Source organism: Pogoniulus pusillus, chromosome Z, assembly GCF_015220805.1.
Source record: "Pogoniulus pusillus isolate bPogPus1 chromosome Z, bPogPus1.pri, whole genome shotgun sequence".
NCBI lineage: Eukaryota > Metazoa > Chordata > Aves > Piciformes > Lybiidae > Pogoniulus > Pogoniulus pusillus.
Window position 1 is genome coordinate 62,853,674 of NC_087309.1, and position 26,559 is coordinate 62,880,232.

The 26,559-nt window shown below is 41.8% G+C and overlaps 1 protein-coding gene across 2 annotated transcripts in view; it reads right to left on the bottom strand.

Annotated features, from left to right (window-relative positions):
- TTC39B (tetratricopeptide repeat domain 39B) overlaps positions 1-26,559 on the bottom strand; it is a 92,790-nt gene that overhangs the window by 58,267 nt on the left and 7,964 nt on the right. For both annotated transcript variants that reach the window (XM_064176646.1, XM_064176650.1), the window contains exon 2: positions 2,442-2,476. In XM_064176646.1, coding sequence (XP_064032716.1) covers positions 2,442-2,476 — 35 coding nt within the window. The remainder of the gene's footprint in view (positions 1-2,441; positions 2,477-26,559) is intronic.

Below are 26,559 nucleotides of genomic sequence, written 5' to 3' on the forward strand. Positions count from 1 at the left end.
TGTAGATACAATTCTCTCTAGAACTGTCCATTTTAGTGAAATTCAGTTGGTATAATCCAAGTGCAACAAGGTGCTCAAAGTAACGTTGGGCCTATCATTACAGAGCTGTAACAACACATCTTTCTTATCCAAAGTAAAAGAAATGGAAACACTGATACGCTGGAAAATTAACAGCATAATTATCAACAGCAAAATCAAAGAGGCAAGCTAGAGCTTTCCAAAAGGTTGAACATCTGCTATTTCATTGTTTCAATGTACTCATGTTTTCAAGTTTCCTCCTACCCTACCATTAGTTCTAGACAAGGCAGGATCAAGAATGAAGAGTAAGGCACTAGATTTGGGAAAGGCTTCCCTTCAGACAAGCTACCAGCATTGTTTGAAAACCTACAGTTTCAAGGAAGATGGAAGGCTTCAACAAAAAGTTCTAAGAGTTTTTTTTTCAGGTCCTTAGGCACTTCTAAAAAAATTCTGTACCATCTCAAGAATCTGAGAAAGAAGAGAGTGTAACTGAGTGTAGAATCCTGCACAGATACTGAAGATACACACACTTCTGTGTAATTTTCAAAACCAGAGAGTGGGCAACTGTCTGAAAGTGCAAGACAAAAGCATTAAGTATTCTAACTGAGATTATCTTACTGTTACTGCTCAAATACAAACTGAACTGCCTCTCAACAAACCTCATTTTCAAAGAAAACAACATACACAGTTATGCTGACTGCCTACCCATTTCCCAATGCTTTTAATATTTTAACCTACTGGCCAGATTCAGTTAGCTAAATTTAACAGAGAAGCAGTGGACTCAAGAGAAAATTAAAACATCTAGATAGCACAGAAATACCTAAAAGGCACCTCCTAAGGGAAAGGTTACAGTATACTAATTTTCTGGGTTTTGGCCTGCTAAAAAAAAAAATAATCAAGCTACCTGCTTACCATCCAGGAGTAAGGAGGACACAGGTGCAGCTGGGTGAAAGGAGAGCTAAGAAAGTCATGACAACACATGCAGGAATAAGCAAGAGCTCAGTGTCTGAAGTTACTTATAGTCTGCTTTCTCCTAGGTTTACGCAGGGCCACCTGAACAAGAACTGTGGATGGTCCCACATTATTGAAATAGCCTTAACTAAAGCTCACAAAATCTGAGCAAATGGAAAGTTAATTTGAAAATACATATACAATAGAATCTGCATATACATATAAAAGCACAGGCATAGTATTTCTGGCCTAGGAATGAGGACAGAACTACACTGACAACTGTTCAATTACAGACATTAAGTAGCACCTCAGTTTCTGTCCCACTGACATTTTCTCCATCATCCCACACTTACCTTTTACATAATGGTTATTATAGACAGATGGAACCCCAGCCAAAATAAACTAACTAGCATCAGTCTAACCTCTACACCACTTTAAAAAGTGTCTTTATAGAACATCCATGAGCACAGATAAGTTAGGAAGAACAATCAAATATCTGCATGTCAGGAACAAGTACCAGTGGCCAGCTGAGGTACCAACAGAACAACCTTCTCACAGAAAGAATGAGTATTACCATAATGAAAACACTACAGAGTCACTTTCTTTCCTCTCCCAAGGGAATCAAGGGCCTAAGAGACGAGTTACCTAATTACACAGCAACTGCTATGGAGTCAAAGGAAAAGTCATCACTAACATGAAAAGTTCTCAACACAAATATAGTAAGTTCTTATTTCCTCCCATCAGAGTCTCAGGAAGTGATATGCTTAATTTTTTAACTACAATTTTATATAAAGAGCAGACCTGACTACTGCAGGTAAGATACAAATAGAAGATCTGGCAAGTCCATTACATACAATTTGCCAGGGCCATGGAAATTTTGGTAAATAAATTCAGTGCAAAGCTATTGCTTTTGGGTCTAGAAGTGTTTCAGGAGTCTGAGGATATCACTATCTCTTTCTCATGTGCTTCTAGCATAAAAAATGAAACAGCATTCTACAGAAAAACTTAAAACACATATGAATAGCATCATCTGTTTGCATCACAATTTAAGTGGGATTTTGTGTCAGCATGAAATCTAATGCCAGAGAAGTGGATTAATTAGGGAAACTATCTGTGCAATAGTATATTATCAGGTATTTCCACTTGAAAATCTTGCTTAGATGGTCTTGCATAATATGTATCCAAAGCTTTTCCAATAATGCTCAGCTACCACTTTTTCACCATTCAGGAATATCTAGAGCAATCAGTTCGTAAGCCATGAAATGAGCTATTTTTAATACTTTACAACTTTCATATTTGTTGACAAATACTCCATCATATATACCAACCTAATTACATTTTGGGGCTTAAGCACTCCAGAAAATGTGAATGCATATAAAATTATGCCTCCCTGGAACAGTATGAATGCAGTACTTCATCACTGTATAACCAGTTTTCACAAAAACATACACATCTTTTAAAATTCTACTTACACAGGTATGTTTTCAAAGGCATCTTCAAAATTTTCCTGCAAGAGAAAAAAGACAAACAAACATTTCAATCAAATGTTCACTACATCGTGGAACTTCTTCTGCAACATCACCATTACCAGATACCACTCAACATGCAGAAATAATAAGAATATTCACAGCCTACTGGCTTTTTGTTATGTTTTCAGTGCAAGTCATCACACAGATACTTACAGGCCTACTAAATCAGACTGCAGCTCAGTTGAACCTAAGACCTTTCTTTTTTTTTTTTAAGATTCCCAAACTTCTACCATGTAAATCACAGTAGGCAATACAGACTTCTGCTGCACAAACTCCTGTGGCATATCAGGTGGGGGTTGTTCTCTTCTCCCAGGCAACCAGTGACAGAACAAGAGGACACAGTCTCAAGATGCAACAGGGGAGGTTTAGGCTGGATGTTAGGAAAAAATTCTTCACAGAAAGTGTGACTGTCCATTAGAATGGCCACTGGACTTGGAAGTGTTTAAAAAACACTGGATATGGAACTTAGTGCTATGGTTTAGTTGATCAGATGGTGTCAGGTGATAAGTTGTCAATGATCTTGAAGGTCTTTTCCAATCTGGTTAATTCTGTGATGCACCCAGGATGCACTAGACAATTAGTATATCTACATATCAAACCAAAATTAAGCATTCTAAGCATATAGCTGATATGCAACCTGACCAGGATGCATTATTAGATAGCATGCATATACAGCCAGCTCATGCATTAGGTAGTAGCATTTACGTGAAAAGGCTTGGTCCAGATATCTGGAGGACAGGATGTCTCTTCATGTAGGTTCAAATTTCAAATCAAAACAAAACAAGACATTAACAACTTTTAAAATGGTAGAATGGTTCAGCTCAAGGGTCACCTATTTCTGTACTCACTCTGTGGAAGCGTGTAGCAAGGACAACATCCCTCCTACATCCTACTCACCACTCTACACTGTCCACCCTTTGACAACTCTGGGAATTCCAGGCCCTGATGTGGTTTTCAATAGGTGATTTTCAGAAGATCTCTGTTCCAAGTACTGGTTCAATCTTATCTTGATCCCATGATGTCATAATCTTAGTAAGGAATTTCACAAGCCCACCACCTATTTTGTGCAAAATAATCATTTTCACTTGAACCTGGCTCCTATTACCTTCAATAGTCTCTAGCTTTTGAACTGAAAGAAAATCAGTTCCCACTTACTCTTCCCTTAACTCACGATTTTGAAAACCGCTGTTATATCCAGATAATCTCTTTTCCAAGCCAGATTTTAACCTCACTCAGTAACTTCTCAGAAAGAAACCATTTTCCTACTTAAAACCATATTTTCTGTCCTTTCCATCAGAAAACCTGGAAGCATGATGAAAGAAATTATTCAAATTTGTAACATATTCCAGAAACGACAACGAGTTGGAGTGTGTATAGGGTTAACACTCTGGGGGAGTAACCCTGAACCTGACCCTAGGGGTCTTGGCCCCTCCCCAGGGGTGGGCCACACTCCAGGTGATGGTTAGCCCACTCCCCCCACTTCCTGTCCTATAAAAGAGAGGGGCTTCCTGCTCCTCGCTCTCTCTCGCTTCGCTCCCTCTCGACACACACACACTGCATACCAGCACACCACGTGGCAGCCACGAGGCAGAGACACCATCACATTGCTCGGGTTGTATCCATTCCTTTTTTTGTACTTTGCTGTTTTCCCTTTCTTATCCTTTGTAAACTTCCCTACCTCCAATACCTTCTCTAAGTTATTGTTAAACTTTTCCTTTTTAACTTCCAAATCGAGTGAGACTGATTTATTTGGGTGTGCTTACCTCTCTCTCTCCCTGTATCTAATCTCTATTTTTTGGGAAAGGAGGGGAAAGAGGGGAGGGCACTCTATAAATTCTATAGATTGTCATTGGGTCTATTAAATTTATTAGAGTCTCTGGGAACTTGCAAGTGAACCTGAGACAATTTATTTGGCATCTCAAACGTGGGGCTAGGTAGAAAGAATTCTTTCGGAGAAGATTTGGAAGTTAAAAAATGGATATTCTGAGAGTCTTAATCATTCAAGCTTTTGGATGGCTGTTTTGGTCCTGGCTGTTAAAGTTTATAAGTTAGCATGTCTTCTGGATTGTCATTGATATGCTCTGGGAATATTCTAAGCATTTGCCTGCCCGAGTCTATGCCTATTTCCTGAATTCTGTTAGTAATCTCACTGTGTTTAGAAATGTTTCTGGAACATGGAATCAATCTGAGTATATGTTTTGGGACACAGAAGCTCCAGATATTTTGGGGGAAAACTGGTACTGGATAGCTGTTATTTCACTGTGTGTAAATGTGGTCTTGGGAATTTACATTGTAGCTCTGAGCTGGAACACGTGGAAATCTCGCGTGGGGGCCACCATTAAGGTGATTAGGGGGAGGGGTGGCTCTCACTGCCCTGGATGCAGCTGCGAGGGGTGGGCGACAGGTCAGACCTGTCCCACCGGTCAGGTAGCCCCGAGCACATGCACCGCCCCTAGCGTGGCTCCGCCCCGAACTCCACCCCTGGCCCTGCCCAGGGCAGCCCCCCGGACCCTGCCCCCACTGCCCAGCCCTGTCCATCTTGCTCCCATCACCATGCAGCAAGTTAGATCACACCCGAACCCTCCCACAGACACAGATCCAGGGCAAGGGACCCCCCAGCAACAGCAACCAGCTGGAAATGGACCTGATAATGGAGTGATCCTTATCAGCTCCACGCCCAGAAAGGAAATCAGGCACACAAGGCAGGAGTATGCAAGGGCAAACGGACAGTCCCTTTTAGCCTGGCTTTTGAAATGTTGGGATGCAGGAGCAGAAACCGTGGACCTAGATCAGAGGGAGGCAAAGCAGCTGGGATCCTTGTCGAGGGATGGGGGTGTAGATAAAGAGCTGGGGAGGCTGGACGGTACCCACTCACTTTGGGCCAGGCTTCTCATAGCTGTGAGATACAGATACCCCACCAAGGATGACATGATTTTCCATCCCCTTAAATGGACAGATATGGAACAGGGTATCTCATACCTGAGGCAAATGGCTGTACAGGAGATAATCTATGGAGATGGCCAGATGCCCTCGGACCCTGATGATGTCCGCATGAAGCCAGCCCTCTTAAAGAAACTGACTCAGTGTGCCCCTTCCACATATGCCCCTACACTGGGAGCACTGCTGCTGGGCAGAGACCCCAACAACCTTCCCACAATCAGGGAGTTTGTGAATGACCTAAGACAGTTTGAAGACAGTTTGTCTAGGAAAACCTTAATTGCCACTGTAGAGACCCTCACCCAAGAAGTGAATGAGCTAAAAGCCTCTTTCTCTGAACTGCAGAAGGCAGAGGATGACTGCTCTTCACCTTCAGAATGGGTGCAAGTCTCAACTGTAAGGAACGCACGCCGCTGTACTCCTCCTCCTCCCCGTAGGAGACCAGCCCAGAGCAGACAGGGTAAACACAGGGGTTCACTCTGGAGAACACTGTGTGAACATGGGGAAAATATGGACAGATGGCATGGCCAGCCCACTTCAGGTCTATCGGCCAGGGTAAGGGAACTGCAGGGGACAAACACAGGGAATAACTCCTCCAGAAGAGGGGTTGCCCCAGTGTCCTGCAGGCAGCCTTCTCGCCCAAGGGGTGGTGAAGCCAGTAACTCAGGTCCACATGCCTCATGCAGTCACACTGCTAAGCATTAGAGGTGCCCTGTCTCCAGCCAGGCGGAGGCCAGGGATAACAGAGTATATTGGGACATGTTTGTGAAATGGCCTGGCACTTCTGAAGCCGAGAAGTACAGAGCATTGGTAGACACCAGTGCCCAATGCACTCTGATCCCCTCCAGCCACAGGGGGACAGAAACTATTACAATTTCAGGAGTCACGGGGGGGGTCTCAGGAGTTGACTGTGCTGCAGGCTGAAGTGAGCCTCACCGGGAATGTGTGGGAGAAGCACTCCATAGTAACTGGCCCTGATGCACCTTGCATCCTGGGGATCGACTTTCTCCGGGAAGGGTACTTTAAAGATCCCAAGGGGAACAAGTGGGCATTTGGCATAGCAGCTGTAGAGACTGACGATAAAGAGCAGCTGTCTATCATGCCTGGCTTGTCAGATGACCCTTCCGTGGTTGGTACCCACAAGGTGGAAGATGTTAAGTTATCCATTGCTTCTCGTGTAGTTCATCGCAGGCAATACCGCACCAACAGAGACTCCCTGCTACCCATACAGCAGCTGATTCGCCGCCTGGAGCAGCAGCTTGTCATCAGCAAGAGCCACTCGCCCTTCAACAGCCCGATATGGCCAGTGCGGAAGGAGAATGGGGAATGGAGACTGACTGCGGACTTCAGAGACCTGAACGAAGTGACTCCTCCAATCAGCGCAGCCGTGCCTGATATGTTGGAGCTGCAGTATGAACTGGAAATGAAGGAGGCCAAATGGTATGCCACAATCGACATTGCTAATGCCTTCTTCTCCATCCCCATTGCAGAAGAATGTAGGTCACAGTGTGCCTTCACCTGGAGAGGAGTCCAGTACCACTGGAACAGACTGCCTCAAGGGTGGAAGCACAGCCCTACAATCTGCCATAGCATCATCCAGACTGCACTGGAGAAGGGTGGAGCTCTGGAACATCTGCAGTACATCGATGACATCATTGTATAGGGTGAGACAGCAGAGGAGGTCTTCGAGAAGGGTGAGAAGATCATTAATATCCTGTTGGATGCTGGTTTTGCCATTAAGAGAAGCAAAGTGAAAGGGCCTGCCAGAGAGATCCAGTTCCTGGGAGTTCGATGGCAGGATGGCCGACGCCACATCCCTATGGATGTGGTGAATAAAGTGGCCACTATGGTGGAACCCACTAACCGGAAGGAGACACAATCCTTCCTGGGGTTTGTGGGCTTTTGGAAGATGCACATTCCCGGGTACAGTCAAATTGTGAAACCCTTCTTTGATGTTACAAGAAAGAGGAATAACTTTGGGTGGGGAACTGAGCAGCAGGTGGCATTTGACCAGATCAAACGAGAGGTGGTCCATGCCATGGCCTTGGGACCAGTTCGAACCGGCCCAGAGATTAAGAACATTCTCTACACAGCAGCCGGTGAGAATGGTCCTAGCTGGAGCCTATGGCAGAAAGCTCCTGATGAAACACGAGGCCGCCCACTCAGGTTCTGGAGCAAGGCGTACAAAGGCTCAGAGGCCAATTATACCCCCACAGAGAAAGAAATCCTAGCTGCCTATGAGGGAGTCAGAGCTGCCTTTGAGGTGATCGGGATGGAGTCACCACTCCTTTTAGCTCCAAGGCTTCCAGTCCTGACTTGGATGTTTAAAGGGAAAGGTTCAACTCCACACCATGCCATAGATGCCACTTGGAGTAAGTGGATGGCTCTGATAACTCAGAGGGCTAGGATGGGGACTCTCGAGCACCCAGGCATTGTAGAGGTCATCACCAACTGGCCAGAGGGCACTGACTTTGGAAAGCCAGCAGAAGAGAAGACAGTGACCCACGCCAAGGAAGCTCCCCCATACAGTGACCTTCCTGAGGAGGAAAAGGCATATGCTCTGTTCACAGATGGATCCTGCCGCCTGGTAGGCAGCAAGCGGAGATGGAAGGCTGCCGTCTGGAACCCCACATGCAGGGTTGCAGAGGCAAGAGACGAAGAAGGTGAATCCAGCCAGTATGCTGAGGTGAAAGCCATCCAGCTGGCCCTGGACATTGCAGAACGAGAGCAGTGGCCAACGCTATACATCTACACCGACTCATGGATGGTAGCAAATGCCTTATGGGGGTGGCTGAAGGAGTGGAAGAGAAATGATTGGCAGAGAAAAGGGAAGCCTATTTGGGCTGCTGATCTCTGGCAAGACATTTCTGCACGCCTGGACAAACTACCAGTTAAAATCCGACACATCAGTGCTCACATCCCAAAGAGCAGAGCCACTGAAGAACAGCAGCATAACCACCAAGCTGACCTGGCTGCCCACATCTGCCAGATTGACCTGGACTGGAATCACAAAGGTGAACTGTTCTTAGCTCAGTGGGCACATGACTCTTCTGGCCACCAAGGATGAGATGCCACATACCAATGGGCCCGAGACAGATCCGTGGACATATCCATGGAGGCCATAACTCAGGTTATCCATGAATGTGACATCTGTGCCACCATAAAGCAAGCTAAGTGCATGAAGCCTTTGTGGAACGGGGGACAGTGGTCAAAGTACAGGTACGGGGAGGCCTGGCAGATCGATTACATCACTCTGCCTTGGTCTCGCAGTGGCAAGCAGTATGTGTTAACCATGGTGGAGGCAAGCACGGGGTGGCTGGAAACCTACCCAGTACCTCATGCTACTGCCCGTAACACCATTCTGGGTCTGCAGAGCCACATCCTGTGGAGACACGGTACCCCAGAGAGAATTGAGTCAGACAACAGGACCCATTTCAAGAACCACCTTGTAAGCAACTGGGCAAAAGAGCATGGGATAGAATGAGTTTACCACATCCCATACTACCCACAGGCTGCAGGAAAGATTGAGTGTCACAATGGCTTGCTGAAAACCACCCTGAAGGCTATGGGAGGTGGAACGCTCAAAAACTGGGAGAAGCACCTTGCAGAAGCCACTTGGCTGATGAACAGCAGGGGATCAGTTAACAGAGCTGGTCCTGCTCAGTCTACCCTACTGCCCATAGTTGAGGGAGATGGAGTTCCTGTAGCCTGTGAAAGGATTCTACTGGGAAAGACTGTGTGGGTTGCTCCTGCCTCTGGTGGGGGAAAACCTATCAAAGGGGTGGTATCTGCAGAGGGTCCTGGTCATACATACTGGGTGATGCTGGAAATTGGTGTTATCGAGTGTGTCCCTCAGAGAAATTTCTCTTTAGCTGAAAAGGTTTGAAATCTCAGAGTTGATTCCATGTGTTCCAGATATTTCAGGTTATCTTGTATTATAGTTGTATAATAGTTGTATAATATTTGTATCATAGTTGTGTAATACTTGTATTATAGTTCATAAGGGGTTACAAGTTGTTTTTGTAGTTATACCCTCACCACTACACGGCATCCAACAGAACCTACATCACAGCAGCAGCTACCCAGAGTCCTACAGCATCGCATCACAACGAGGCATCCAACCAGAACCCTGCATCTGATTCGTCACTGATGCCCTGCAGTGAGAGACTGTTCCTGATTTCCCTCCAGAGGATGTCTACAGCCATCTCATCTCCTCTCATCTACACCTGTTCCCCTGATGCCAGACACCAAGAAACTGTTCCTGATGTTTTCTTCACAGAGGGAAAAGACTCTTTCCTGAATTCCAACACAAACTGTTCCTGTTTCACTGACTTTTCTTCCGTTCCTGTCCTGCTCACACCTCACCAACCTGCACCGGACCAGAGGAGCACATCACCTTGGGATACAGCCAGGGACCAAGAAGGACTTTAAGAACTCTTAATCCATGGACACTTTTCCTATCTTTGGAGAAGAAGACTGTTCGTAGGAAGGTGGAAGTGGGCTAACCAAGGGGTGGAATGTATAGGGTTAACACTCTGGGGGAGTAACCCTGAACCTGACCCTAGGGGTCTTGGCCCCTCCCCAGGGGTGGGCCACACTCCAGGTGATGGTTAGCCCACTCCCCCCACTTCCTGTCCTATAAAAGAGAGGGGCTTCCTGCTCCTCGCTCTCTCTCTTGCTTCGCTCCCTCTCGACACACATATGCACACACTGCATACGAGCACACCAAGTGGCAGCCACGAGGCAGAGACACCATCACATTGCTCGGGTTGTATCCATCCCTTTTTTGTATTTTGCTGTTTTCCCTTCCTTATCCTTTGTTCTTCACAGAGAGAGTGATTTCCCATTGGAATGGGCTGCCCAGGGAGGTGGTGGAGGCACCGTCCCTGGGGGTCTTCAAGAAAAGACTGGATGAGGCACTTAGTGCCATGGTCTAGTTGATTGGATAGGGCTGGGTGCTAGGTTGGACTGGATGATCTTGGAGGTGTCTTCCAACCTGGTTGATTCTATGATTCTTTGTAAACTTCCCTACCTCCAATACCTTTTCTAAGTTATTGTTAAACTTTTCCTTTTTAACTTCCAAATCGAGTGAGACTGATGTATTTGGGTGTGCTTACCTCTCTCTCTCCCTGTATCTAATCTCTATTTTTTGGGAAAGGAGGGGGAAGAGGGGAGGGAACTCTATAAATTGTCATTTGGTCTATTAAATTTATTAGAGTCTCTGGGAACCTGCATTTGAACCCAAGACAGAGTGCAAAGGAGTAAGAGAACAAAAATATCTCACACCATTCACGGCATCTGAACACTTATGAAACAAGCACTATAGTGCTTATATCAAACATCCAAAATAGTCAAACAGAAATTAGCACTAATAAAAGAAACCACTTCAGTGCTTTGCTAAAACACCAACTGTAGGTTCCTTCAAGGCTGTCCACTCAGTTAAGACACTGCACACACCTGGAATACTCTTAAACTCACTGGCAGTGAAGTGGAGGACTTGTATTTTTGTGTTATTTACCTTAAGCATGATAGCACGAGACTGAAGCTAGCATTCAGTAATACTTCAGAAGACAGACCTGTGCTTCATTAGTTTTGCATTTCAAAGCAAGCTCATAAAAAAACACAGCTGATAAATACTCAAGCATTATAATGAATCCTTAAATATTTCTCATGAATCCTTAGATACCATTTCTCCAGGACAGAACAAATTCAGCAAAACACTCTATGAGCAGATTCACTCTCCAGAAAAATATTACTTTAATTGTATCTTTAACTGAAGGGGAAAAAAAAATCATTCAGAAGAAAAACCAAACTGCTGCAAAAGGACAGCACTCTGCACCGATAGAATATGCTACTACACAATCTCTGAACTATTGCAAATGCACGTTCTTTACCACCTGCTGCTGCCACTGCCAAATACTAACACAAATGTATTTAAGGAAATACTATTACGGGACTCCTCGAATGCTCTCTTTCAAGCTGAATTTACTAGCTGACAATGCTGTAGTAGGTAGAACAAGACCTACTGTGAAGAATGCAGTAATAAATTTAGATAAAGCAAAGACTATGAAGCCTGACCTGAGGAGAGCTGAACACACTTTCCAAAAGTTGAACAGAAACCAACAGGAACAAACATCCTGAGCAGAAAGTACGTTATCCATGTCTCAACCCAGGCACTATTAAAAGCTCTAAACTTCTACTAAACTGCTTCTCTCAAGACCATTTGCCTCTTTGAGCCATTTCTAGAGAGTAATAGGGAAATTCACTGAAATAAGTAAAACACATCGACAGCTTTCTGAGCACACCTTCGCTTCTCTTAGAAGAACAAACTTCACAAGTCAAGGTACTTTTAGCTGTCAGGTACTTAAGAAGAATAGCAACAATCAGAAGTTGACACCAAGATGTAAGAGTGTCTATCTGTGACATGAAACTCTTCCCCACCCTCTCAAACCTGAAAGCAGTAGCTATGTACAGGAAAGGGATAGATAATTTACACTCTGTCCAGATAAGGCCCTCTTCTGTCCAGAATTTTGTTCTGTGCTGCTCACACAGGTCAAATGCACACTGGAACATTTTCAAGAGAAAGTACAAGCTTGGTATTTTTCCCAGCATAACAAAGCCTAGGGAGCAATGACACCCTCTCAAGAGATTCCCCAAGGTAGGTAAAAAGTAACATTGGTGAAGGTGGCTTCCTCCAGACTAAGAAGACAAAAAACGTTTTTCTGAAGTCCTCCCACTCCCCTTGCATGCAAAACAAGTATCAGAATGCATTTCATTTTACAGATTGTTCTCATTTCCTTAACAACTCACACAAGTTTGTAGTTGGCCCTGCAGATTCTCAGACTCCCTGTAAAGGAGAAAGCTGAAAGCACTGAAGAGAAATACTGCCGTTTTCTATTCCATTCCACACCCACTACAACAGAATTGGTATCATCCTAAATTGTAAGGAGGAAAAAGACTGCAATTGAAGTACGCAGAAAAGCTCCTCCTAGATCAAGTTGTCAGACTCACCATGCCTCTGCAAGACATAAAAGGCTTCAGAAGTACTAAGAACACATTCATATTTCTCCAATATTCTGTTAAACTTTACTTGTAAATTAAGCCTGTTCAAGAAAAAAAATAAGAACTAAGTATTTCATAAAATACAGAGCATCTTCAAGGTGTATATAACATACACATGTATAAGTATGCATATATGTCAATGAAAAAAAAGATCTGGCGATTGATAAAGTTCATTCATTCCTTTAAGTACAGAAGAAGCCAAAAACATAGACAGACACATTCTTGCACATTTGGTTAAAGTTCCCATCTTCAGCTGCTCACCCCAACACTGCAACTTTCAGCTGATACAGCTGAAATGCTATAACCTATTTCCAGAAGTGCTGGGTCACTTCAGTCTGCACCAGAGCAGATTACTTAATTCAAGACAGACATTTTTACACAGCACCAGTGGCAAGCTGCACACAAGTTCTCACAGGCTCTACCCTTTAGTTGTGTTAGCATAGAAACACAATTTTCTTTATTTACACGCTGGGAGAGATTCAGCAGAGAGAGAAAATAATGCACTCTTTCCTTTGTTTCCTTTACCTGACCCAGTTCCAGCATGAAGCAAGTTCCAAAAACTCTGCTCTGCTAGGGCCTTGTTATAACAACCACAAGAATTCAGCAGAAATCTTCAGAAAACACTAACTGCTGTTAAATCCACAAAAAGCACGCCATAAGAGGTTTTCTTTTCAGATATTCTACTCAGAAAAATAAAAACCAACATTTAATTCAGCACCAAGGAAAACAGTTTAAAACCCAGGTCTGTCAGTACACAACGCTAGCTTACTGCTGCAACCCGGATTTCTCATCACACCTTTTCAAGAGAACACATCAATGCAACAGCTACAGACACCTGAATGTAAATAGAACTGCCACTAGATGGCATGACAGAAACCAATGAAGACTTTTCCACAAATTCGTGGGAAAAAAATAGAAAAAGTTTCATTTCTTGATTCATTTTTCCTTTGACAAAATAAAGCTGTTCAAAATTATTTTTCTTCAATTACATCTCTTATTTTTTTTCTGTTTGATTATTGTACTGTTTCATGTAACTCTGACTCATCATTTTCATGGTATCAGTAGATCTGAAAACAAGTTTACATAACTTAGAGGAAGCCACGTTTTGCAAATCCAGTAAAGTCAAAATCAGGGACAAAAATGGACACAGCACCTTCCCCCTCCCCCCCCCCCCTTTTTTTTTTCATAATGCAAATTTATAAATATTCAAGTTTGCCTTAGCCAGGACTACATTAAAAAAAATTCAAATACATCAGCAGCTAAAAATTCTAAACACCAAGCTCACAGCAGTGACAACGTGCAATCACCACGTATTTAAACTTACTGACCATTATAGCAATACACAAGATACAACAAACACTAATCAAGGATATGAAAGAACAACACAACAACTCTCCTCTTAGTTGACTTGACTGAACTCAGAACTGCTAAAAGAAATTGGAAAATCCCCTTAGTATCATGGATCAGAGTCTGCTCAGTAAGTTTGATAACAACACCAACTGGGAGGTTCAGCTGACACGGCTGGAGGCTGTGCAGCCATTCAGTGAGACTTGGGACAGTCTGGAGAGCTGGACACAGAGGAACCTAACGACACTCAACGTGGTTAAGTGCAGAGTCCTGCACCTGGGAAAGAATAATAAACTGCACCAGTACAGGGTGGGAGGTGATCTGCTTGAGATCAGCCCTGTGGAGAAGGACCTAGGAGTCCTGGTGGACAAGAAGTTATCCATGTGCCCTTGTGGCCAAGAAGGCCAATGGGATCCTGGGATGCATCACAGGAGTGTGTCCAGTAGATCAAGGGAGGTTCTGCTCCCCCCACTCTACTCTGCCTTAGGGAGGACCCACCTGTAATACTGCATCCAGCTCTGAGCTCCTCAGTTCAAGAGAAACAGGGATCTACTTAAGTCCAACACAGGGCTACAAGGATGATTAAGGGACTGCAGCACTGCCTTATGAGGAAAGGCTGAGAGATCTGGGGCTTTTTAGTTTGGAGAGAAGACTGAGAGGGGATCTATTAAATGTATATATGAGAGCTGGGTGTCAAGGAAGGGACAGTCTCTTCCAACTTGTGCCCTGTCATAGGACAAGGGGCAATGGTTAGAAACTACGGCACAGGAAGTTCCACCTCAACGTGAAGAACAACTTCTTTACTGTAAGGGTCAGAGCGAGCACTGGAATAGGCTCCCCAGAGAGGCTGGGGAGTCTTTTTTTCTGTGGACATTCAAGACCTATCTGGATGTACTCCTGTGCAACCTGCTCTAGATTATATGGTCCTGCTGTGGCAAAGGGGTTGGACTCGATCTCCAAAGGTCCCTCCAACTCCCTATGTCTGGTGACCCCGTAAACAGCACTGAAATGAGCAAAACTCCCAGACATGCAACCACATTGGAGCATGGCTGACTCCAAGTCCACTCTCAATTCTCTAGTCAAGCATTTTGCATTTGCCTTATTAAAAACACTGAGATTTTCTTAGTATTTCAACTAGCCTCTGAAACTGTAGCCAAAGAATTGCTAGAAAAGCTCAAAGCTACTATCACAACAAGCAAGTAACTGAAATACTTCAGTCACTGTGAGCTCAGGAGTATGACATCAATTTCAGGAATAAACTAAACCAAAACAAAACACACCAAAAAAAAAAAAAAAAAAAAAAAAAAAAAAAAAAAAAAAAAACCCAGAAATTATATTTAATTAATGAAGAACTGAAGCACAGCCAACAGTCTGGATAAAAAATGGTGGTCTGAGAACATAAAACCCTCTCTCCATTGAAGGAACTGTAAAGAATAACACTTCAGACATGACAAGCCCCCTTTTTCACATGCTACACTGATCTCTGTTCTAAGTGGCATTCAATAAAACATTATGTTAAGAATTAGTTGAGCAAACAAAAAGAAACATAGATTGCAATGGAAGACTGTAGTTAAAATGTTTATAAAATAATTTCTCCAAGGCTTTTCTCTGTTTCAATACAATTTTTAATCAGCACTCTCAAAACTAGCAATCCTGATGGAGTGTTTACCTATGCAGAATTAGCAGAACATGAATCAGAACAACAAAAACTACACTGCCTTTAAGTGACTGGGATCACTGAGTCAGCTCCAAATGAGTAGACACACATGTAAAAATCAAAGAAATCTTACACACAGCTTGAGGTTGTATTCAGGAAAGCAATAATCTTATGAAAGACTGAAAGATCTTTCTGATAAGAAATTCAGTATGAATTTCTGTTAATGTGATCCTTAGAATGATCTGCAAACAACAGAAAAAAGCAAGCTTTATCATCCAATACCAAGACAGTGAAAACCATAAAATTTTACATTTTTTACAGTTCAGCCTTCATCACTGTTGATAAATATGTAAGATAAGAGAAAGTATCTCATTAAACTAGTTCAAGACTTAAAACAGCTAACTTAAGATCTACTTAAAAGTTTGGTTATTTTTGATTCGTGACAGCAGAAGTACTTACTATTTCTGGTTCATGTAAACAACCTCACAGAAACAAAATCAGTTCCAGACAAAACCTCTTGCCTTTTTTTCTGCTGCACCAAATTCACATTCTTCAGAGTGCTAACTCACATTTTTCAGGCAGAGTGCTAACTATTGAAACACACCAATAAGAATAATCATGGACATTCTTTAATATCTCCAAATTACAGAGTCTGAAAAGCACAGAACATTACAGTTCAGCTAAGCACAAGTTACTAGGTTTGCTGTCAGCCAAGTATCATGAAACTGAACAGCTTTTATCTGTAGCTCTGACATTACTCTGTGGAGAATTTGCTCAAATCAACATAGACTATGATAGCCAAAAATGCTTTTACACTACAAAATATACTGTCAGAATCCCCTTCACAGAGGGGATACAGTAACACATGTGTAGATTCTTTTATAAGCAGTTTCTGCTCTTTCCCAGGAAAGCAATGCCAATACTCCCCGTATCTTTTCCATTACATATGGGGATTTGATTGCTACTTTAACCAATACCTATTTGACTATTTCCCAAACCACTCTACTGAAGCATCAAATATCAGAAATTATTACTTCAACAAAATGAACAATGGAGATGAACATCACTGCAACCTTACTGTTCTAAAGTTGGGGAAGTTCAGTTAAAAAAAATACATTCAGCTAAGGAAACTGGATTATTTCTGTAGGCCAATACATCTAAATGCATCTACAAATCTCAGACAGAACCCACATGAACTAGAAAAAAGAAAAGTAATTCTGAGAACTTAACCTATGAAACATAACCTGTTATGGATACCTTTTCTGTGTACTAACAATCAGATGATTGCATCACATAAGGACAGAATTCAACTGTTGCATAAATGGGAAGTGGCATGAGAAAACACTAATTATGACTATATTTTTCAAGGTGCTAAGAGAGGAAGCAGTTTCCAACACTATAACAGCAGCCAGAAGCTAATGTGGCAGTTACCTTGAGCTAAAGAATTAGTATTCAGATGAGTCACTGGATTTCTTTTCATTTGGAAAATACAGATGCTTTTCACTTCTGAATTATTTATTCAGAAATGAAAGTACTTTGCACTCTAAAGAGGTTAAAAATCACAGCTTTTTTGCTACCACTTAATTAGGCTTGTCATAGTCATATCTTACAAAAATAGCATTATACTTTACAAACCAACAGAAAACTAACCTGAGAACTAAACTACATTGTAATATTTATTGTGAAAAGCCCTCAAATATATGACGGAAAAGGCATTTCACCCTTGTCTTAGCAGACAAACAACTCTGGGGAACTGAGGGAGAAGACATCTCCAATCTTCCTTCTCTGTCATCTACACATTTTCTTTACCACTGCATCGCCATATTAATAATCCATAGCCTAGAAATAGAAAGACATGAAAAATACTTGGTTCAACGGGGAAAGAGAAGATGTAGCTGTTACAAAAGGAGAAAACCATTTCCTCTTCACAGAGACAGACACAGCCCCATGGCATCAAGAATTGAATTGAAATGCCCAAGTTCTGTTCCACTCAGTGTAACAGTTTTTACATAAAAACAGAAATTGAATTTCTCTAAAGCAAAAAATATGTAGGTATTTTTGCCCTTATGTGTTATTTCATACTCAGTGAGCTATAATTGTCACCTACCTGATTTTTACAAATTACACTCAAGAATAATTGCATGAATTATCAGTCTTTCCAGAGAGCTGAATGGACATATTCATGGCTGCTTTGGAGAAGCTGTGCTTTGATTGGGGTTTTCCACAACAGATGATGAACCTCAGCTGTCAGAAACCAAAGTAACAGTAATAGTTCAGACTCATTATTTCATCTCATCCATGTAGAATATACACTGCATTCAAGTTCTTCACTAATGTGGGTGACTTTGTCAGATGTCATGGTTTAATAAAAAAGAAACCAAACAAATAAACAAACAAACAAACAAAAAACCCAAACAATCAAACAATAAAACCCAACAACACCCCACAAAGAAAACAGAAGCTGGTAAGGCAGAACCTAGCTTTACTAGAAATTCGGTTAAGTAAAGACTTGCTGAACAGTTAGGAATTCAAACAAACTTTAGGGTCCTTTTCCTCAAAATAAATTTAATGTCAGCCTCAACAAGAACAAAGGTTTCTCTGTTCCAGCCTGGAAAGCAACCACCTTATAATGCAACTGGTCACCCCAATATTAGCAGAAGAACTGTGAAAATACACCCCCCATTTTTTAGAGACAACAGATGTTCATAATGAAAGTGCTCTCCCTAAGCAGAACTAATCCAATGTTTTTTCAAAATCAGACAATTCCTCCTTTGCCTTCAGGTGCACACAAGCCAGGCAACAGTTCACCAGCATACTGGCCACACCGCACAAACCAGAAGACTGAACATCAACTGAAGGAATTTCATTCAATGATGTCAGTCATTGTGGGCTAGATCATTTACGCACCACAAAGAGCAACAAGATGAAGGCTTTTCTGAATCTACTTCCAAACACATGGCACAAAGTAGTCATGCTTTAGTAAACTCACAGTTTCACTTGTTCTGAATGCAACTAGCTGAGCTTCTCCTGTTTTATTACATTCCTCTCACATGACTAAGAAGCAGAAATAAACAGATTCCGTTACATACACAGCAATTGACTGACATACAAATGGTCAACGTTCTGCACATAAAAGCAAGACTAGAGTGTCACTTAAAGTTGGTTGAATGCCAAGCTGGTCTGTCTTACTGTTTACACTATCACCCTCCTGCTACTCGACCTGCAGTCATTTTTACACAAAGGGCATTTCTAAAAGATGGCACAGCAGGGCAATTGCATAGAACTTCATTCTGGCAACAAAGCCTTTTTCATAACTGAAGATCATCTTGCCGGTCTATCTCACACACGCACACTTTCACACAGCTTTTCTTTCAAAGAAATGCCACACAGGCTTTCATTTGTTCGTGAGTGGCTCCAGAAAAAGGAAGCAAAACTACACAACAAAACAAAACTACAGAGCAAAACAAACACACCACGCAGTCTGGAGTTCAAGTCCAGCACAAACATGTCAAAGCACACTCTTCATCAAAACCCGCTAGAGGACAGAAACTATTTCCAGGCAATCCTAAACTGAATTACAAATATGTATAGACATGACTTGGCTGGACATGGCTTCCTTTTCATACCATAGAAAGACTGACTTGAGAAGAATGTCTCTTCAATTAAGGAGACTGAGAAGGAAGAGACATTATATAAACATTCTCCTCAAAAGATACTACAAAAGGAAAGACACTGTAATCTTGTCCTCTCTAGCCATAAGAAAGATTATTCAGTCAACAATTCTTGCAGCTTCAGGAGAAGAGGTAGACACGAGGGTCTTCAGAGACAGAAATGGATGGTGTTTTCATACACTAAGTGAAAGCAAGACATTATTGGTAATGTCTTACTTACCAGAAACAGACTAAGAGTTTCCTCTGACTTGCTTGTATGTAGCCAAGGCATGATCAACTTGAAAGTCACCAACCTCTCTGTGACTCAAATGAAAAAACCTTGGTGTTACCAATTCTATCAAAGTTAGCATTTCACAGCTAGTGACATTTCACCCACTCTAGTTCAAAGCTGGCCATGTCTCATCAAGTTTATCCTTCCACAACTGCCTAACCTACACAGAAACCTCACCTCAATGTAGACAAAGGGTCACTAGACAGTTTGCTGGTAGCAAAATGGTGCTACTTCAGACAATATAATCCTAGTGCATAAGGAGGTAAGATGCCTATTTGCACTCATTCAAATCAACACAACCTAGCAAATAAAATAAAGCTACCATGAAGACAAAGGAAAATCATGGTTAGAACATACATATGACAAAACACCAGATGGCATATCTGTGCTCTTTTTGGAGCTACACAATCCAGCTTCGTCCACTACCACAGGAGTAATCTGTTCAGCAGTTCTTACCTAACATTCCCATATTTCACTGTTCCTGCTCTGGATGATGAGGCAAAACCTGATGGTTTTCCTCCAGGCAGCTTCACACATTATGTTAAAAAAACATAGTTGCACTGGAAGCCAGAGCTGAACAGGAACACACAGCATGTGCTTGCAGCCCAGAAGGCAAATCACATCCTGGGCTGCATCAAAGATGCATCGCCAGCAGATCCAGAGAGGCAATTCTGCCACTTTATACTCTGCTCTGGTGAGACCTCATCTGGAGCACTTTGTCCACCTCTGGAGCCCTCAACAGAAGGAGGACATTGAGCTGATGAAGCAGGTCCAAAGGAGGACCATGAATCAGGGGGAACTGAAAAAAGATGGAACTGTTCAGCCTGGGAAAGAGAAGGCTCTGGGAAGGCCTAAGAGCAACCCTCCAATATCTGAAGGGAGCCTACAAGAACAACAGAAAGAGACTGTTTACAAAGGCCTGTAGTGATAGGACAGGCGGCAATGGCTTCAAACTACAGACAAGTAGATTTAGACTGTATTTCAGGAATAAACAAGTTATTTACTGTGAGGGTGGTGAAACATTGGAACAGGTTGCTCAGGGAGGTAGTTGAGGCCTGGTCCCATTCAAGGTGAGGCTCAACAGGACTCTGGGTAACCTGACCTAGTTGAAGATATCCCTGCTTACTGCAGAGGTGGTTGGCCTAGATGACTTTTGGAGGTCCCCTTCCAACCTAGACTATTCTTGTGATTCTGTAAACACCCAGTATAATATAGCATGATCTCTAATTCACTGTTGAAAGACTTCCAGTCTGAATGGTAGTGATTCTCCATCACCTGGAAAAACAGCAGTAGTGAATCAGAAAGAAAAAAAAAATCCTTAAATCACTTTTTCCATGCAAATTGCCTTGTATGGCAAAAAATTCAACTTCACCCACTTACTGCTTCCACATTAGATATGACCATTTGGCAAAAAGCAGTTATTAGGGCGAGTAAAAATATTTCCCATTGCTCTTTCTTTCATTATTTGAATGCTACAACTTCTATTTTTTTTCCCTACTAATCTTCTGCAATTATCAGTTACTAAACTAGCTTTTCAAGTTATCTGAAACCCTTAGATGTCAAGAACAGGTTTACTCATGTCTCAAGACAATAAAATTAACCCATCCACAATGAAATACGTACTTTTTAGCAGGTGTGATGTTAGCTGCATGCTGTTAGCTGATGAATGTTAAGCAAATGCAAAAAATACAACCAACCAGTACTCAAGGATAAAGGGTAAAGATCTGGGAGGTAAACAAAAAGGCACTGATGAAGTAGTAAATACAAATATTTAATAATTAAATATACTGTAAATCAAGAATATGTCAATGGTTTTAAGCCATTGGGCAAAATGTACAGTGCAAGAGCAGTAAGAATAGCTCTACATTAAAGCAATGTGGAAAATGTTTCTTAACAGACAAGATTCATAAGTGTGACAAGTGACAAAGATTCTATAAACTGTGTAAAAAAATAACAACAAAAAAAAACACATATGCACAAAAAAGTGGCAAAACTTCAAAACTTCAGTTCCAGTCTCTCTTTCACAGCTCTCATTCAACAACATACTTGATCTTCTGTCATGCTATGTACCATGCTGGAGCCCCCACACACACACAAAAAAAAAGCAAAATACCAAACACAAAACCGAAATTCATATAATTGTGTCCTTTTCTTTCCAAACACATATGAGGATAGATCAAACAGAAAGAGACACTATAAATTAAGCTGCAATTACAAATTCAGAATCAGTCTTCACTCAGCATATGAAAGAAGCACACAATGGAGAACACTTTCAAGTAAAACAAAAATGGTAAAAGGGTAAAACAAATAGCTAAGAGGATGAGCACATTGTCTTGTCCCAAACTCTACTAGGCAATTTCAAATAAAGATGCTCAACACTCCCTGCTTTCATAGATTTCTAAAACTACCATCATGTAACAGGTACACCATGCATTTACTGCAGACTTATCCAGGAAAAAGCTTCACCTCCACCCCTACAGGGCTACTTTGACAGCATTCCAGAATGATTACCAATTACAATGTAATCAACAATCCTTAATAAGTGTCATTAGAGAGACACCACCTTGAAACTCCTGATGGTAATACTTCTCAGATATGACCCCAAAACATGTTTACCTCATAGTAAAGAAGGTTTAGTGCCAGCTTTACCAATAACTGATGAAGAAAAAAAAATACAAAAAGGGCACTAGCAAGAGCATCTTGGGCATAAATGTTCCCCCAGTCTCCCTCAGGATGAATATCCTTTTGACTACCCAGATTGTTACTTATTTGTACAGAACACAACAGAAATTGCTGTATACTTAGCAGCACAAAATTCTATTTTATAAAAGCAACTGAGGTGACTTTGCTTAACTGGTTCATTTCCTTTAAAAGAATGTCATGCTGCAATAACTGTAACTCTAACAACCCTGTTTATCATAATGTTGTTTTCACTAGACAACTTCAAAGTCTACTCATGTCTTCTGATCCACCAGCAGTACTAACTGCAATAACAAACCAGTAGGACTTTGGAAGCCAACATTACCTACAATTAGAATTGTCTGTAACAAAAGTTCTAAAGCTCTGACTTTTGCACTGCTCATTCCCATAATGTAAGGCAAAGGCCACACACCATCTATCCTAGAAACAGATTTTTTTTCATTAATAGGAAACCATCCTCTTAAGGACATAGTAACTTAACTTCATTATTAGCATAAAATTAACTAATTATTAGATCATATATGTATGGGCTCCAGAGAGTTTGTTGCCTTTCCACCAGGAAAAGTGAGACAGACAGACATCTAACACAGAAAGAGCACCACACTCAGACCAATTGACACGTTAGAATACATTGGACAGAATCTGATCCTGGCTTAACCAGGCAGTAAGCTGAAGTGTTAGCTCTTTCTAGGCTACTCACAGGCAAGCAGAGCACATTCTCATCCAGAGTTACAAGAATGACCCTTGCCAAAGAAATAAATAACCCGAAAGGAACATATCTTCAAAGCTCATTAACAAAGAGTAAACATGTTAACGTCTTATGTTTTGCTGATGTGTCAAGTGTCTACGGCTTCCTTTCTTCAGTAAAGGCTCTCTCCAATTCTGCGTTCAGCCTGTCCTGAAGCAGAGCATGGTATCTCCTCAGGCACATAAAACAGCTGCAGGGTCCAGGAGAGAGACACCAAATAAACCACACAGGTTCACTGAAAGCAGCATGTGTTTCTCCATATTTAAGTCATTACATTTACTTATGCATTGAAACTTGTCAGAAAGGTGCAGTTTCTCCCCTCCTAGCACTGACACATCCCATACAGCTCGTTGGTCTCACCAGGAATTTACAGGCTGTGAATTTTCAGCCAAGTGTAATACTGTTACTTGTTATTAGGTCAGTCTTGTCTGTCTGAAGGGTCACTTTACTACAGTATCTCAATGCTTCTAGGCGAATGCTCATGCACATGCACATTCCCTCCTCCTCCTGATGAGAGGGTTATAGTCCTCTTCAACGTTTGGCATTGCATACTCACGGACAATCGGAGTACTGGTTCCTTTACACCATACCCAGCCTGCAGCAAGTATCAGGTGAAGGTGAACTAATCGTCCTGAGTCACGCTGTGCAAAAGGAAATCCCACATGACCACACCGTCCAATCTAAACCACCGAGTCTCTGTACACCACTTCCTCCCGTGAGCACCCGAAGACATAAAACCAGAAAAGTTGATCACATTACATGAAGCACGGAGTACTTCTTTCAACTACGGAAAGAAAAGTGTCAGCCAGAGAATCGTTCAAGGCTGCCAGGGAGCTATTTATGTCACAACTGATTTGTGCCTGCTGCAGAGTATCTGTAACCATTTTCACTACAGCCCACAGACATCATATATACAAGAAAGTTTTTAATGAGTGGAGGCTGTTGTATTTTTTTTTTTAATCTCACATGTGAGATTTTAATTATTTCCTTAGACCAATGAGAAAACAGTTATCAAAGCACAACGCTTCAAAGTAAGAAAGACAAAATTCAGGCTAATTTCTGCAACTATTCATGGAATCATAGAATCGACCAGGTTGGAAGAGACCTCCAAGATCATCCAGTCCAACCTAGCACCCAGCCCTAGCCAGTCAACTAGACCATGGCACTAAGTGCCTCATCCAGTCTTTTCTTGAACACCTCCAGGGACGGTGCCTCCACCACCTCCCTGGGCAGCCCATTCCAATGGCAAATTACTCTCTCTGTGAAGAACTTCCTCCTAACATTCAGCCTATACTTACCCCGGCACAACTTGAGACTGTGTCCCCTTGTTCTGTTGCTGGATACCTGGGAGAAGAGGCCAACCCCACCTGGCTACATTTCCAGAAATCATGTGCATAATCTAAAGAGGCCCACTGCTGCAGTAAGGTATTATTTACACAGAAAGAAAAAAAACAAACTCACAAGAAGTTTCCCTTCCCAGCATAAAACTGAACGATCTGGTCTGCCCTGTAGGGGGAATAAAGTTAAAACAAACACAAAAGATCAAAACTGAAACGTTGTTTGACTTGAGTCAAGAACAAAAGGAGTGTGCTTAGATGTAACTGAGCAGGCATGCCCTGTATTCTGGGTTGCCATCAAAAAACTACCCTTGTATAAGAAGGGGACTTCCACAAGTACATAGCAACACAAACCAGAGACAAGTGAATTTTAAACAAGAACAAACAAACACAATCCAAAGTGTCAGCTCCCTGGAGAACGTCAGTTCTTTCAGGGATATCAAGTGAATTCTCTTCTCTGCTCTACTAAAGAGAGACACACATAAAAAAAAGTTCCTTGACTGGAGTTCAAGGCAACTGCACATATCCTGCTGGTCAGGGTGGCTGTTTGTTGTAGAGAAACTAGATAAAATGGACCATAAACTACATCCCATCACTGTAACAGTTAAACCATTCCGAGAAAGCACACAGGCCTCTTCCTACTAGCCAATCTCTAGTCTCAGTTCCCACCCTGCTTTATAACTACTCCTCCAGTTGTGTAGGTGCAGTTATCTTTAACAACGTATCTGTAAGCTGAATGACTTCCTTGATTCAGCATGAAAACCCAAAAGCAAGGCACAACGGACACAGCTGCGCAATTGTTACTTTAATAACTACTTGCCTGCTTTTTCCTCAGAGACAAAAACCCTCCTCTTCACTCAGGCACATTATTTAAGGCAGCAAGCTCACTTCTTCACTACTGCAATGTACAAACTCACAGCAAGCTCTAACTCTAAACACAGTCATCCTCCATGGTGGAACTCTTGAACTGCAGAAGAGAGTACTTCCAGGAGAATCCTCCCAGCTGGGACCAGATTCACGAGATTGGCATGATTCTGTATTTGTTTCCTGTTCACAAAACTAGTGCAATGTTGGTAGAAGTTGCATTCACTTTATACTTCCACTCAAAACATATAATTTAATGTATTCAAATGGAAGATAAAAATCCCACCACTCAAATAAATCAAATGGACTTCCAAACAACCCAACGCAGCACTTTTTTTTCCACTTGGATCTCAACATTCTTTAGGTGTACAGTTACTAAGAAATACACTTGCTCCAAAATTTAAATTAACTTGTGTCATCCCTTCTACTCAGCATGACTTGAATTTACATAGTTTAACAGAAGTCACAGCACTTTGGCAATCTCAGACTAATCACTCCATCATTTAGAATTGACCAGCCATGAGCTATCCCATCTTTTCCATGGGTAGAGTGAGCTATAGCCATATATAGCTCCTTAATCCAAATAACATTAAAAAACAGAGACACTGAGCTGCTGCTGAATCTCTCTTTCCCAAGGTTTTAAAAAGACTTTTCTTAAGCTCAGTAGAACGCAGCTTAGCAGAGCCAGCTACTCCGGCTGTGTCAAGTGGCAGTACAGAGACAGATATGTTTAACTGGATTTTCCAGAGCTGCACACGTTTTTCAAGCTAAGATTTTCCATCTGGACAAGGCATAGATTTAGATATTCTTTAATACTATGCCTAAGCCTTGTCCTCAAGTTTTTTCCTCTAGTCCAAGTCATACAAATTCAGCAAAACTGTTCTGTTTACAAAGTTTAGTTCCTATCCTTCTCACCCTTCCCTTGACAAAGTACATAATCATTAACATGATTAATATATGAAAAATATGTGAAATATAATGGACAAAAATGGCTCAGATACGCCTCAGCATCCATGTCCTTAATCAAATATTTGTTTATGCTGCATTTTATTAAAAAAGAAGTCAAGAGTTAAATAAGCTTCACATCACATACTACAACTCTTTTGAAAGTCACTATTTAAATCATTGTTGCTCAAATGAAAGTGGGAAAGTTTTGTAGAGTGTGGAACACTTCAGTTTTTTACATGTTTATTCAGCCTTCTAGCCAGGTGAGCTACAAGAACCCTAAAAGCCTCATGTAAAAATACTTTTTTACTAAAGTCACATTTAGTAATTCTACGTCTCCACAGTACCTTCACCAGCAAGCTCCGGTTCTACCAGAGGACCTCAGAGTAATTATTTAACAGTGAATTCCTATTCATAATTCTCCAACAAAATTAAAAAAAAAAAAAAAAGAAGTAATTTGCTCCAGTCCTGAAAGCTGAGTAAGAGCAAATTTAGCAACCTGTCCCACTGAATTGGCTATCA